At 36.9% G+C, this 14,087-nt stretch overlaps 1 protein-coding gene across 1 annotated transcript; it reads left to right on the top strand.

Moving 5' to 3' along the window:
• The first annotated feature begins 292 nt into the window (after positions 1-292).
• On the top strand, positions 293-10,789 carry ankk1 (ankyrin repeat and kinase domain containing 1). Its single transcript, XM_037677794.1, has 9 exons — positions 293-477; positions 1,667-1,949; positions 2,036-2,187; positions 2,508-2,557; positions 5,109-5,264; positions 5,858-5,982; positions 6,285-6,318; positions 8,745-8,982; positions 9,751-10,789. The coding sequence occupies exons 1-9, from the start codon at positions 293-295 to the stop codon at positions 10,787-10,789; spliced, it is 2,262 nt and encodes a 753-aa protein (XP_037533722.1).
• Positions 10,790-14,087: the final 3,298 nt, after the last annotated feature.

Raw genomic sequence — 14,087 nt, 5'->3', positions numbered from 1 at the left:
CAACTAAACCGTCATAGTAACTGAAACCAGTTGTGCAACATTACAACACAAACAAGTTTTGCACCTCAGCTCCTCCCACAGATTAGAAGTGTACTGACACTTACTTTGACTTTACAAGCAGCTGCTGTAAAGTTTGTTTGTGTTTTGGAATTTGTCTTTTTCTCAGCAAGACGCAGGTTCCTGCAGGGCGACAGACGAATGTTGATGTGAGGGTTAAATCCTGTTTATGAGTAAGATTAGAGAGCAAGGGTGTCGTAAAGGTTTTGTTCGAGAGGATCTATGTACCATACTCATGAATTACAATCAAGGATTTCTGGGACAGTTCAGGGACTTCAAGAAGGATGACTTTGAGGTTGACTGGATTAAGCTGTCAGAAGGCAGATTTGGTCAGGTGTACCAAGTCAAACTCAAGGTCTGGCAGGAAAAATGTGCCCTAAAAACCTTCAGCGCAACTTTGGCTTCCAACAACAGTTATGGGTAAGACTTTTCACTGTATATGTCTTGCTAGGTGCTCACAGATATTGAGCAACTCTAGTAATTTATTTGCAGATTGGCAAGGTTTGCTTTGAATTAAAATGAAAGTTCACATAATTCCAAATTTCTCTAGAAAGGTTTAAAACATCTAGAAAACTTAAAATGTTCTGTCAAAATGTGAGGTGCATGTCGGCACAAGTACCTTTGTGACTGATAAAATTTGTTGAAGAATTTTGAAATGGAGTTGTGACAAGAACAGAAGCTAACATTAGCAAAATAGTACTTAAGCTAAAATTAATTTAACTATAAATAATGCTAAAATGAGCAAAACTGTAGCTAACTGCTACAATTAGGATAACAAAAGTGAAAATTAGCAACACTGTAGCAAAATGCCAAAGCTGGTAATGCAGTAGTTAAAAGTTAAAACTAGCAAAATATTAGCTAAAACTTAAACTTAGCAAAAACATTACCAAATTTAAAAAATGGCAGAACAGTAGCTAAATGCTAAAATTAGCTAAAATCTAGCTACGGTAATAGCTGTATTTAGTGTTACAGTAGCAAAAAGCAGCCAAGCACAAGCTAAAATCTCAACTTGAAACAATGACACAGAAGCTAAAGATAAAACTGAACCCCCCTAGCCATTTAAAATAACTAAAACTGTTCAATTCAGTTCAGTTTATTTATATAGCGCCAAGTCACAACAGAAGTCATCTCAGAGCACAAATGTTACTAAAAAGTTTTAAATTTAGAAATACCAAAAAACAATATTCCCACCTCCTGAAAAAGCTGCATATTTTTTAAATAGGAAAAGCTGAAATTAATTTATTTGAAGTAGATGGATGCCCAAAATTATACGTAAAACAATAATAAAAAAGTAAAAAAATCCACAATGTGAAATGAGAGCAGTTTAAAGGTTTATCAAGTAGTTTAGGTATTTACATTAAGTTTTACGACATTTATGAGTTTCACACTCCATCTTGGCTTTCACTCCTCTCAGACTAGCAAAATGAGGTTGTCAAAATGTTTTCTACTACAGGTAAGATATTAATTGTTCATGACCTTTCTGCACAACTTCACCTAAAAAGACATGAGGTCTTGCTTTGCTTCATAGTTTAATAAACTATTTTACATTTGCTAACAAATGTTTTTGATCCAATATGTCTCCTCATTATTATATTTTTCTCCATTACAGGAAAATAGCAGATGAAGTGTCCAACATAGCCAAACTAAAATTTAGGTACATTTTGTCCATTTATGGACTCTGCAGCGAAGCAAGCGCTGTTGTGATGGAGCACATGAGCAACGGCTCTCTGAACAATCTCCTCACCTCTCACACTTTCATGTGGCCAAAGAAGTTTCAGATGATCCATGAAGTCTCCATGGGCATGGATTTCCTTCACAGCATGAAACCGCCGCTGCTCCATCTTAACCTCAAAACATCTAATATCCTACTAGATGATCATCTTCACGCTAAGGTCATTAAAACTCTGGTAACTTATAGTGATTTGTTAATATAACATAAAATTCTCAGAAATTTCCACTTGTTTTTGGTCCTTTTCAGATTTCGGATTTCAGTGCCATTCAGTGGGAAGAAGGCATGAGTAAAGCTGTGTTCATGGAGGATCTGACGGCACGAGGTAACATAAGTTACATACCACCAGAGACCTTCACTCAGGACCCTGTACCACCAGGAACTGCCTTTGATGTGTACAGGTGCATCTTCAAAAACACACAATCAGAACTGCTGCATTTCATTTTATGATTCAGTGCACAACTCCAAATCCACACAATATAACCTTACTCTGTTCTATATTCTCTATGTTCCACAAGTCACAAGGACATTGCAGTCTTTCTCTGATCCAACTCACTTTCTTGCCCTTTTATAATATCAATATTTTATTGCACAACAATAAGAAACCAGAAACTTTATTTTCTTCTGTGTAAGAGAGAGGAAGCGTTAAAGTTCACTGAATGCACAGCAAGCAAAATCAAAACCTTACGACTTAAGAGCTTCTTCCTGCTTTGATCTGCAGCTTTGGGATTGTGATGTGGGAGATACTGACTCAGCAGAAACCGTACGCAGGTAAGAAGCAATGGGACATGCACAAGAATGATCGTGAACACTATTTTAAATTAAAGGCCTAGTTTTTCTTGAAGGATTGCATATCCCCATACTAAGAATCTTATGTTGACAAGTTCCAGAGTTATAGCTTTTAGATCAAATATTGAAAATAACATTTGATACAATCTCATGCATATTATATTCGTCTTATAATCTAGCTGTTTTTGCTACTTTTTTTGCCATTGTATTTTAATTTGTTTAAAAAAAAACAACAACTGTATGCCTCTTTTATAATTGTCTATTGTCGCTCTTGTCCGTTGTTGTCATCATTCTTTGTTGAAATCAGGTCTTTCTTATAAATGAGTCCTCGAGGCTCAATGGGATTAACCTGTCTAAATAAAGGTTGAATATCTTGCAAGATCTGACATGATCTGTTAGCATTTGGAGTATAAATTGTGAATGAATCTCAGCTACTACCACATCTACTTTTTGCTCAAAATCAGAGCTCTTGCACTGTCTTGCACTAACTGTTAGCTCAAGACAATTGACTGTTTGAGCGTATTTTATAGTTGATAATAAAACTTGAGACAAAGTGCTGTTAGAGCATCATGGGGCAAAAACAGTCTTGCCTAGTATTAAATAAAGGCATAAAACTACAAACCGGATTCCAAAAAAGTTGGGACACTAAACAAATTGTGAATAAAAACTGAATGCAATGATGTGGAGGTGCCAACATCTAAAATTTTATTCCAAATAGAACATAAATCATAGATCAAAAGTTTAAACTGAGAGAATGTATCATTTTAAGGGAAAAATATGTTGTTTCCAAATTTCATGGCATCAACAAATCCCAAAAAAGTTGGGACAAGTCCATTTTTACCACTGTGTGGCATCCCCACTTCTTCTTACAACACTCAACAGACGTCTGGGGACAGAGGAGACCAGTTTCTCAAGTTTAGAAATAGGAATGCTCTCCCATTCATGTCTAATACAGGCCTCTAACTGTTCAATCGTCTTGGGCCTTCTTTGTCGCACCTTCCTCTTTATGATGCGCCAAATGTTCACTATAGGTGAAAGATCTGGACTGCAGGCTGGCCATTTCAGTACCTGGATCCTTCTCCTACGTAGCCATGATGTTGTGATTGCTGCAGAATGTGGTCTGGCATTATCGTGTTGACAAATGCAGGGTCTTCCCTGAAAGAGATGACGTCTAGATGGGAGCATATGTTGTTCTAGAACCTGAACATAGTTCTCTGCATTAATGGTGCCTTTCCAGACATGCAAGCTGCACATGCCACAAGCGCTCATGCAACCCCATACCATCAGTGATGCAGGCTTCTGAACGGAGCGTTGATAACAACTTGGGCTATCCTTGTCCTCTCTGGTCCGGATGACATGGCGTCCCAGTGTTCCATAAAGAACTTCAAATCGTGACTCATCTGACCTCAGAACAGTCTTCCATTTTGCCACACTCCATTTTAAATGACCCCTGGCCCAGTGCAAACGTCTGAGCTTGTGGAGCTTGCTTAGAAATGGCTTCCTCTTTGCACTGTAGAGTTTCAGCTGGCAACGGCGGATGGCACGGTGGATTGTGTTCACTGACAATGCTTTCTGGAAGTATTCCTGAGCCCATTCTGTTATTTCCTTGACAGTGGCATTCCTGTTTGAGGTACAGTGATGTTTAAGGGCCCGGAGATCACGAGCATCCAGTAGAGTTTTATGGCCTTGACCCTTACGCACAGCGATTGTTCCAGATTCTCTGAATCTTTTGATGATGTTATGCACAGTTGATGATGATAACTTAAAAGTCTTTGCTATTTTACGCCGGGTAACACCATTCTGGTATTGCTGCACTATCTTTCTGTGCAACAATGGTGGAATTGGTGATCCTCTTACCATCTTGGCTTCTGAGAGACACTGACACTCTGAGAAGCTCTTTTTATACCCAATCATGTTGTCAATTGACCTAATTAGTGTTAATTGGTCTTCCAGCTGTTCGTTATTCTCAATTTCCTTTTTCCAGTCACTTATTGCTACTTGTCCCAACTTTTTGGGATTTGTTGACACTGTGAAATTTTGAATCAACATGTTTTTCCTTTAAAATGTTACATTTACTCAGATTAAACTTTTGATCTGTCATCTATGTTATATTACAAATAAAATATTGACATTTGCCATCTCCACATCATTGCATTCAGTTTTTATTCACAATTTGTTTAGTGTCCTAACTTTTTTGGAATCCGGTTTGTATCTCTAAAGTGTACCAACCAATAACTGATTTTGTTTGTTTAAATGCACCCCAAAAACATTATTAAAAAAAAGTGTTGTAAGGAAAAAGTTTTGTCCTTAGATAAATTGTACAACAATTGTCTGGATACCCAAACAATGTGTTACAACGAAACAAAAATAAGGCCTGCACTTATTTGTGGGGATTAGTTATACTGTATATATAAATAAACTGAACAGAACATTGCTACTGCTGTTATATGTTTTTCTTTTGTGTGTGTGTGTGTGTGTGTGTGTGTGTGTGTGTGTGTGTGTGTGTATGTGTGTGTGGGTGTGTGTGTTACAGGCTGCAGTGTGACAACAGTGCTCTTGCAGGTGTCAAAAGGGAAGAGACCCAACCTGGAGAGTATTCCTGATGGCAGGCCCCAGGAGTGCGATCAGCTGATCAGCATCATGAAGCAATGCTGGGAAAAAGACCCCTGGAAGAGGCCAGAGTTTTCAGGTCGCAAATTCTAAACATAAAGGAAAATAGTTTTAGAAAGAAAAAAAAAAAAAATATATATATATATATATATATATAACTATACATTTTAATAAATTCAAAAACTTTGAAAGCCTGTTTAATCAAATTTCTATGATTTTTAGCTCTTAGGTTTGATATTATTGTTACTAGTTTACCAAAAAAGAGCATTTTTTTATGTTTGACTTTCATTCTCATTCAAAATTTGGTTTATTATTCATAAAAAGTGGTATTGCTTTTGCCCTCTGATTAACTCACTGAGTCAGCCTTTACCTTCTGATCAATTCAGTGAGTTAATCTGAGGGCAAAAGCATGCACACGTTTTATGATTAATAAACCATATTTTGAATGAAAGTCAAACATAAAAAAATGCTCCTTTTTTGCAATATATTGCAATGTTTCAAAAAAAAAAAAGGTTTACCATAATTGTAACACGATTTTCCTGAAATTCATGCATGATTATATTGTATCACTGCAATTAGGAAAGAATCCCAGTTGAATCTTTAAGCTGCAAAAACACTTTTGTTGCAAAAATGAAGTTTTAAAACTGTTTCTGTCTTGATGTTTGGGTGCAGACACTGTAAAGAAAACAGAGGCTTTGAATGGCGCCTTGAAGATCCCAGGACCCATTCATTATGGCAAAAATGGCGACATGGAACAGAAATCTAATTATTCGTGGCAGGTTTCCACCAACCATGAAGTTAGTTCTGTTTAATACGCTCATTTATTGGTGCTGAAGCATGTCTAGTTGGTAATATGCTCTGTAGTTTTTGTGTTTCAGGGTTTGTTTTTTGTCATTTTTTTCTCAATTTTTCCTGCTTACTGCACACACCTGGCATAAAATATAAATTACCAGAACAGAAGATCATGATATAATTTTTAGCAATTGTTTATCTAACAAAATGCAATTAATATTAGCAGTTTAGTGCAAACTAGAGTCCTTGAACATGAAGGATCATATAGTGAATATTGCATATTTTTGCTCTTTGTCTTCTACATTAGATCACATTGCCTGAGATGTCTGACCTTCCTTCAGGTAAGCACATACAGAGTAAGGAAGAAAAACATTTACTGTGCCCAAAAATGTAGTGTTAGTCATTTTATTTATTTATTTATTTACCGTATTTTTCGGACTGTAAGACGCATCGGATTATAAAGCGCAATATACAATAAATGAACGGTCTGTTTTCATACATAAGGCGCATTAAGCGAAACAAAACAGTCAGATAAGTCACAATTTATTCAACTCATTCACAATAACTCTCAACATTGTTCAGTTGTACCACATACAATTGGTTCGAGATCAGTAAGCACAACCAGAATTAATACATCAAACACACCGGATTATAAGGCTCACTGTTTATTTTTGAGAAATTAAAGGATTAAGTGTGCCTTATAGTCCAAAAAATACGGTATTTATTTGTATTTTCAGTTTCTTTATGTCTGGTGTTAGCTTTATTGAATGTTCTCTATTAGTTTTGTGGGATCATTCTAGAAAACTGGTTTAAAAAACTCTGAGTTCATCCATTATTTTTTTTAGTATCTTTTTAGTTCCAGAACAGCTGATTACTACAAGGTTCATCAATCTTGAGTACCTTAACCTTGACCTAAGGCTGTGAGCCCAGAGCTTATTCAAAAGAACTTTGTAAATGATAATTAGTTTTTCAGTGCTACGGTTTTGTAATCCTGAGGTTGCGGGTTCAAGCGCAGGTTGCGTCAGGAAGGGCATCCAACATAAAACAATTGCCATATCTTTCATGGGAGTTTGCTCGCTGTGGCAACCCCTGAAGAAGGGAGCAGCCGAAAGAAACATTTTAAAATCAAAACTAAATGTTGTTTCGGAAAAATATGTTTCCAGAAAAAATGTGTCTGAAAAACAAATTTCTTAAAGTTCTACATTGATCAGATAGTCAATTATTTTGATTGAAGAAATTGCCTCAAAAACCTAAAACAAACAAAAACAAGTTAAAAACGTATCTAATTTTACTTTCGTAACAAATTTTCTAGTATTCAATTGCTTGAATACCCGTTAGGGCGGGTTGCATATCCAAAAGTGAAAGATGTGAATTGTTGGAACGATGTTACAAATTTTAAATGTTGCATTTGTACTTACACTGGGAAAAAAAAGACCAAATAAAATTGATTGATTAATTATTGGCATTTTGTCGTGATTGTGGTTTGGTTTAAAAATATTTAATTTGCAAAGGAATATCTGCAAATAATATGTTCAGCTCAATGCACATTTGGTAAGATATGAGCTCGTGTCCACGCAGCGGTGTATTATATTGAACGTGAGGCCAGAAAATATTACTGAGCATAACTTTTCAACAAAACAATATGAGCCTAGGTGGAAAAATCCTCTCCTGACATCAACATTATGAATTAATTTAACTTCTAAATCAGTTAAACTGATAATAAATGAACAACTCATTTGCAACAGCTGCTTCTGCTTGGAGACCAGATAGAAATACTGGGTTTCATTCAGTAAACCTGCTATTGAGAAGGTTTACTTCAGCGTCTGTTACTATGGTGATAGACTTAGAGTTTAATTTTCATTTGTTAGATATGAAAAACTCAGTTTTCACATAACCTACTTTTTGAAAATGCCCCTCTTGTCATGTTTTCTTTTCACAGCCCTTGTTCTCCTCAGTTTCCCTTGTTCAGCTCTACACACCTGTGTCCCATTTGTAATCAGCTCATCTCTCTCTCTCTCACTCAGTAATCATCCCTCCCAGTGAACTTAACCTTCTGTGTTGCACTGCTCACTTTCTCATCAATTTATGTTCGTCGTGGCATAATCATCTTATTTTAGTTTAATTTCAATTATTAAAGCTATTTGCATCCACCTGCTTTCTGCTGTTTTTTTAGTTGTTGCTGTAACAGGAAATGTATAGCATTCAGTGTACACATTGCTGATTGAGGACACGTTTTCTCTCTTTTTTTTTTAATATGAAAAATGGACACAACCCTATTTAAGTGGGGGGAAGTGTTGCAGCATTAAAAAAACAAATGTTTTGGTTTAAGCTATTGAAAAAGTTTAGTTTTGAGGATGAAAAAGTTTGTGTTCATCCACCCTCTAATCCAGCATTGATTACAATTTATTTGCTCTTTCTATTACGTTTAAACATGTGTGGCCATGTGTTTGAGCTTTTAATATCCCAACTGTAATCAGATTATAGTGTTTATATGAAATTAAAATTGTTCTAGTTCTCGGTGCCTCAGAAACCTGCTTTTCTAGCTAGAAATTTAAAAAGCATAAAGTGTTGGTTTATTTAACCACTAATGACATGAGGAAAACTTTTCACACACCTAGTAGATATTGACAATTTCATGCTTTGCCACTTCATACACAAGCGCACAGCTTTTCACAATAAAACTAGGAGAAATAACTTTCAGAAGCAATCATAAAAAGTTCAACACACTCTCTGTTATGCAATTCTGTCCTTTCTTTTCATTTCACAGATGAGCAACACAGCAACAGCATTCTGTTTTTGCTTTCTAAAAAGGACTTCAGTAGTTTCAGGCAGACTGTGAAACAAGAGCATGCAGATGCACAGTTTGCAGGCCAAAAGAGTCTCCTTCACTACACGGTAGCCAGTGGAGATTTGGAAAGTGTCAAGCATGTCCTGAGTCTGGGTGCAGAGGTCAACTGTACAATGGCCAGAGGTTACACTCCCCTTATCATTGCAGTTCTGCAAAGGTCAGTATGAAAATCTGCTCAAAATCTGCTTTATGTGCAACACAGTGAAGAACCGGAGTTTGAGTCTGTTGACATTTCGCGCACCATAATTATGAAATACTTACATAATGCTGATTGTATTTTTTTTTTCTGTGAAACCTTGATATGAGTAATACCACTAGTTATATTAATGACCTGGTGCAGAGTACATCGATTAAGCTTTGTATGATGTAATCAGAGCATTTAGAAATAACCAAAAATTTTCAGCAATGCTTTTTTTTTCCTTTATGAATTTTCATTGAACTTCTTTGTAAATCAGACCTTATTTTTTTGTTTGTAAAACCCAAACAGTCCTGCTAGTTTTAACCTTTACAAGCATAGCAGCTCTATATGTATTGCACTGGTTACAATAGGTGTAGTTTTAATGTGGAGTTGCAGCCATGGGTCACGTTTATCCCTAAAAACCTTTAATTATTGATGGTTTAGTTCTTTATTTTAATTTATGCTACAAAACTAAAACTATGTAAGACAGCCAAAGTCTTTAAATTATGAATATTTTCACATTTCACTCTGATCAGGAAAGGGTTTGCTGTTTTCTGATTTTTCCTCTGTGTCTCTCAGTGGGAAGGTGTCAGCTGGACCTACACTGTGGCTCAATCTTCTAGTTAAAAATGATAGCATGTATGGGATTAAGGTTACAATCCAAGTTAGCATGAGAGCTTTTAGTTTACTGTAGGACAAAACACCAATAAAACCATATCTGTATCTATCTGTCCTCTTTCCCACCAGGTTTTACGATATCATCACTTTGTTGTTGGAACATGGAGCCGATGAAGTGGAGGGGGATGAAGACCAGTGGACGCCACTACATTTTGCTGCTCAGAACGGTGATGACAGGTCTATTCGTCTCCTGTTGGACAAAGGAGCTTCGGCAGATGCTCGGGAAAAAGCCGGATGGTTGCCGCTCCACCTGGCCTGTCAGAATGGCCATGAAACTGTGGTGCGCCTGCTGCTTTCACGACTGTTGAAGGAGGCTACTGTGGATCAGGAGGAGGAACAGGGCAAGACTCCGCTCCACCTCGCCTCTTCCTATGGGAATCTTAATATCGTCAAGCTTCTCCTTGCTCACAAAGCAAATCCGAATGCCACTGACAGCTCTCTTTCCACCGCTCTTCACTTCTCTGCTGAGCAAGGCCACAATCGCATAGTCAGACAGTTGTTGAAAAGTGGGGCGAACGTTGACAGTGCAGACAGCAGAGGACACACGCCGCTTCACCTGGCTGCTCTGAACGGTCATGCAGGTATATGCAGGCAGCTGATAACCAGTGGGGCTAACCCAGAGTCCAAAACCCTACAGGAGTGGACCCCCATGCACCTGGCTGCTCAGCGAGGACATGAGGCAGTAGTGGTGCAACTGGAGAGTCTTGGTGCTCTTGTAAACTCAAAAGGTCAAAGTGGATGGACTCCGCTGCACCTAGCCTGCAAGCAAAGTCAGCCGGAGGTGGTGGCAAAGCTTCTGTCAGCCAAAGCTAACCCAAACGTTAAAGAGGACAATGAGGGGTGGACACCTCTCCACATAGCCTGTAAAAAACTCTGTTTCCCTTGTGTTCTTCATCTGGTACTATACAAGGCAGATGTTAATGCTGTAAACTCAGAAAAGGCCACATCGTTACACCTGGCTGCTCAGCATGGCTGTGTGCCCACCATTAAGGTTCTACTGCTGAACGGAGCAGACAGGACACTACGAGACGCCTCTGGATCCACAGCTCTAGATGTAGCTTGGCTGTGTAAAAAATGGGAAATAGTTGAGCTACTGCAAAAGAACTAAAATCCTGCAGTTCAGGCCTTTTGAAGGGATATTTTTGGAAAGATTATAAACAATATCTTAGCTTTTTGAGCATCTCATTGTGGAGAAATTAATGAGCTAATGACAAATCTGAGGGGAGACAATACCAGATAGGATTCTACCATCTTAAAGCAGCTCCTTATGTTAAAAAAAAATTGTAGGTTAATGGAAACAGTTGAACATATTTTTTTAAACCTTTACGCTTTTGTTAATTTTGCATTACATGGATATTCATTTAAATGTTATATATCAGTAGTTATTTTATGGTTAGTTGCTCCTCAAGTGTTCTCAGGGGGGTATGTTTTGCTTGAATAGTATTTACCCCAAAATAATTTGTAATACTTTACTTTTGATAGTCATTTTAAAGTGAGGTGTTTAATATTTTTGAACAGCTCATCGTTTTATAGCACTAAATTGCTATACTCCAAATACATTTTTAAGGCATAATTTGAAAGTGTCATCAAAAGGACTTTGCTTCATAATGTCTGTCCAGTATACCCAAGAAAACAAATTTGAACACAATTGTTAAAAACAACTACAATTTGATTTTTGGGGTCATTACATTCAGAGCCAAACAAAGCCCTGCCATTAATGCCATTTCGGGTGGCTAAAATAATGATATAAAAAATAGTTTCCTTAACACTGCTGTTAAATCTGACAGCAATATTACAGTGATACAGGAGAGTGAGCTAACAAATTGAGGTCAGAATCAGGTGAAGTAAATTATAACGACAAAACATATTGATTGTCCTCTTTAGATCACCTTGCTTGTGTGCCTCCTGTGCGCACTGCCATCATAGATGAAGGGTGTAAATTAGAAGAAAAAAAAAAATCTTTCAGCTTTTCATTATATGCAAGTCTTTAAATGGTACAGTTAAACCAAATTTGAAAGACATGAAATTGGTATTTTTAAATGAAATTTCCCATTAAATATTTATCATATGCTCAATGACAAGTCAGGATAATTATCAGTCATTCCCCACTGAATGATGGAAGCACTACTCGGCTTTTGCCATGCTCATTTACCACTCTGACATCCTATTAAGTTGAAATGAAATGCATGGATTTGAAAGTGGTATTGACCTGTGCATTCGTAAGATTTTCCCTGGAACCACAAGAGACTGACTGAAGGAGAACTGAGAGTTGAATCCAGTCAAATCACTTTAAATGAAACATGCAAAGGTAAACTGGGCTCAGATTGTGCTTTGAATGTTCTTGGTTGCTGAAGGAAATCTCTACTGTGTTATGTTTAACATTAACTTTTTGTAAAAAAATAATTTTATTTCATGTCTGACCATAGTTAACTTTTTTGGTTTGTCTTTCAGGTATAATTTAATATTTGCCATGCAACACTGAACCTTTTTTTTTTTAATGTTTTTTTAACAATAAAGTCATTGAAGAAACAACTTGCAGTGTCTTCAACCTTTTCTCTTCTACTAAGGGGAAAATATTAAATTGTATTATTCTGTTGAAAAATACTTTACAAGAACCCACTAAAATATAAATACTTTTATTAAAGCAATAGTTTTTTTTTTTTTTTTTTTTTTAGTTTTTTTTTAGTTTTAATTTGGTGAAAAATTAACAGAGAAATCATCAGGAAAATAACCTTTTGAGATCATCTTTGGAGATCCTATTTTTAACCTAATGGTACAAAGCCCTCAACAACCTAGCTCCATCTTATATTCAGGTCTCTCTTGTAAATGAGTCCTCGAGGCTCAATGGGATTTACCTGTATAAATAAAGGTTGATTGATATATTACACAGCTTATTGTTCTATATTTTCCCACCAGAGCACTTTTCTTTTAGATTGCAGGCTTACTTGTGGTCCCTAGAGTTTCCAAGAGCAAAATGAGAGAAAGATCTTTCAGTTATCGTGCTCCTCTCTTGTGGAACCAACTTCCAGTTTCTGTCCATGAGGCTGACACATTGTCCATTTTGAAGATTGGGCTTAAGACTTTCTTTTTTGATAAATCCTATAGTTCAGGTGGGCTTTTTATGCTGCCATATTCATAGACTACTAGAGGACAAATTGACCACATTTCTTCAAACGAATAGTTATAATTAAATCGTTTTCATTTGATATTATTTCTATCTTACCATGTGATTTTTGACCTGCCATTGTGTATCTGTTCCTCCTTCCCGTTCCTCTCAAACCCAACTGATTGAAGCAGATGACCTCTAGTCCTGAGCCCTGTTCTGCTAAAGGTTTCTGCCTCATGAGGGAGTTTTTCCTTTCCACTGTCGCCTTCATGCTTGCTCAAGATGAGAGTCTGCGATGAAGTTAAACTCAAAGCAGTCTGCTCCTCAGATAATTAAATGTTATTAACTTGCATTTCATATATTTGAATGTTTTTGTTCAGTGCTCTGAGATAACTTCTGTTGTGACTTGGTGCTAGATAAATAAACAGAATTGAAATTGAATTGAATCATCAGAGGTTCAGCACAGATTGAATGACTGGTGTTAGAGGCCAGACTGAGATGGTCTGGACATGTCCAGAGGAGGGACAGTGGGAATATTGGTAGAAGGATGTTAGAAATGCAGCTGCCAGAAAAACAAACAAGAAAAAACAAAGAGGAAGGTCAATAAGGATGCAGTGGATGCAGTTAGGGAGGACATGGAGGTTGTTGGAGTGAGGACAGGGTGACATGGAGGATGACTCACTGTGGTGACACATGAAGAGGGAACAATAGAAAGAAAGATAATAAATTGTACATAGACCTTTGAACATACTCATTTTGAGTGAAATGGTTTATTTCTGGTAGATGTCATGATAGCTAAGGGCAAGTTTGAGCCTGCCCAAAATAACTGTTTTAAAAACAAGTCTATGTAGATCATGGGATCTAGTTTATAAACCTTGTTAATTCCCCATGGCATGGTTATTTGAGTACCAAAACATTGCCAAGTCTTCCTTCAAATTTGCTCACTGTGGCAAGACAAGAAAAATGGATCTGCTGAAAGAAGAATGTTATTCTGGCAGAAAATTATATTTCTGCTAGCTCAAACTAGACTGGGAATGCTGCAGCTAGCTGACACTACATGCACTTGCAAATAACCTTGAGTATAAAACAGTGTGTGAGGAGTCCAGGTCCTGTTTTCTGTTTTTGTTACAACCCAGCTCTGCCAGGGGGAAGAACATTAAAATCCAGGTGTTAAAGGTTTAAATAAATAAGCGTTTATTGTTCAGTTTCTTCTTTAAAATCAAGAGTGAAAAAAAACAATAATCAAAAGTCAGCCAGAGTCTTATAAACCTAAACACTGAATAAATTCAACCAGAGTCTT

The sequence above is a fragment of the Nematolebias whitei genome, chromosome 6 (assembly GCF_014905685.2).
Source record: "Nematolebias whitei isolate Nwh7 chromosome 6, NemWhi1, whole genome shotgun sequence".
NCBI lineage: Eukaryota > Metazoa > Chordata > Actinopteri > Cyprinodontiformes > Rivulidae > Nematolebias > Nematolebias whitei.
This window is presented reverse-complemented; position numbering and strand designations above follow the sequence as displayed.

What these genes read in the sequence shown, in the direction of transcription:
- ankk1 (XM_037677794.1), top strand. Translation starts at nt 293, where the DNA reads ATGAATTACAATCAAGGATTTCTGGGACAGTTCAGGGACTTCAAGAAG. An exon ending in ATGATCATCTTCACGCTAAG is followed by an intron (nt 1,950 to 2,035) that starts GTCATTAAAACT and finishes GGTCCTTTTCAG; the next exon opens with ATTTCGGATTTCAGTGCCAT. An exon ending in GATGTCTGACCTTCCTTCAG is followed by an intron (nt 6,319 to 8,744) that starts GTAAGCACATAC and finishes TTCATTTCACAG; the next exon opens with ATGAGCAACACAGCAACAGC.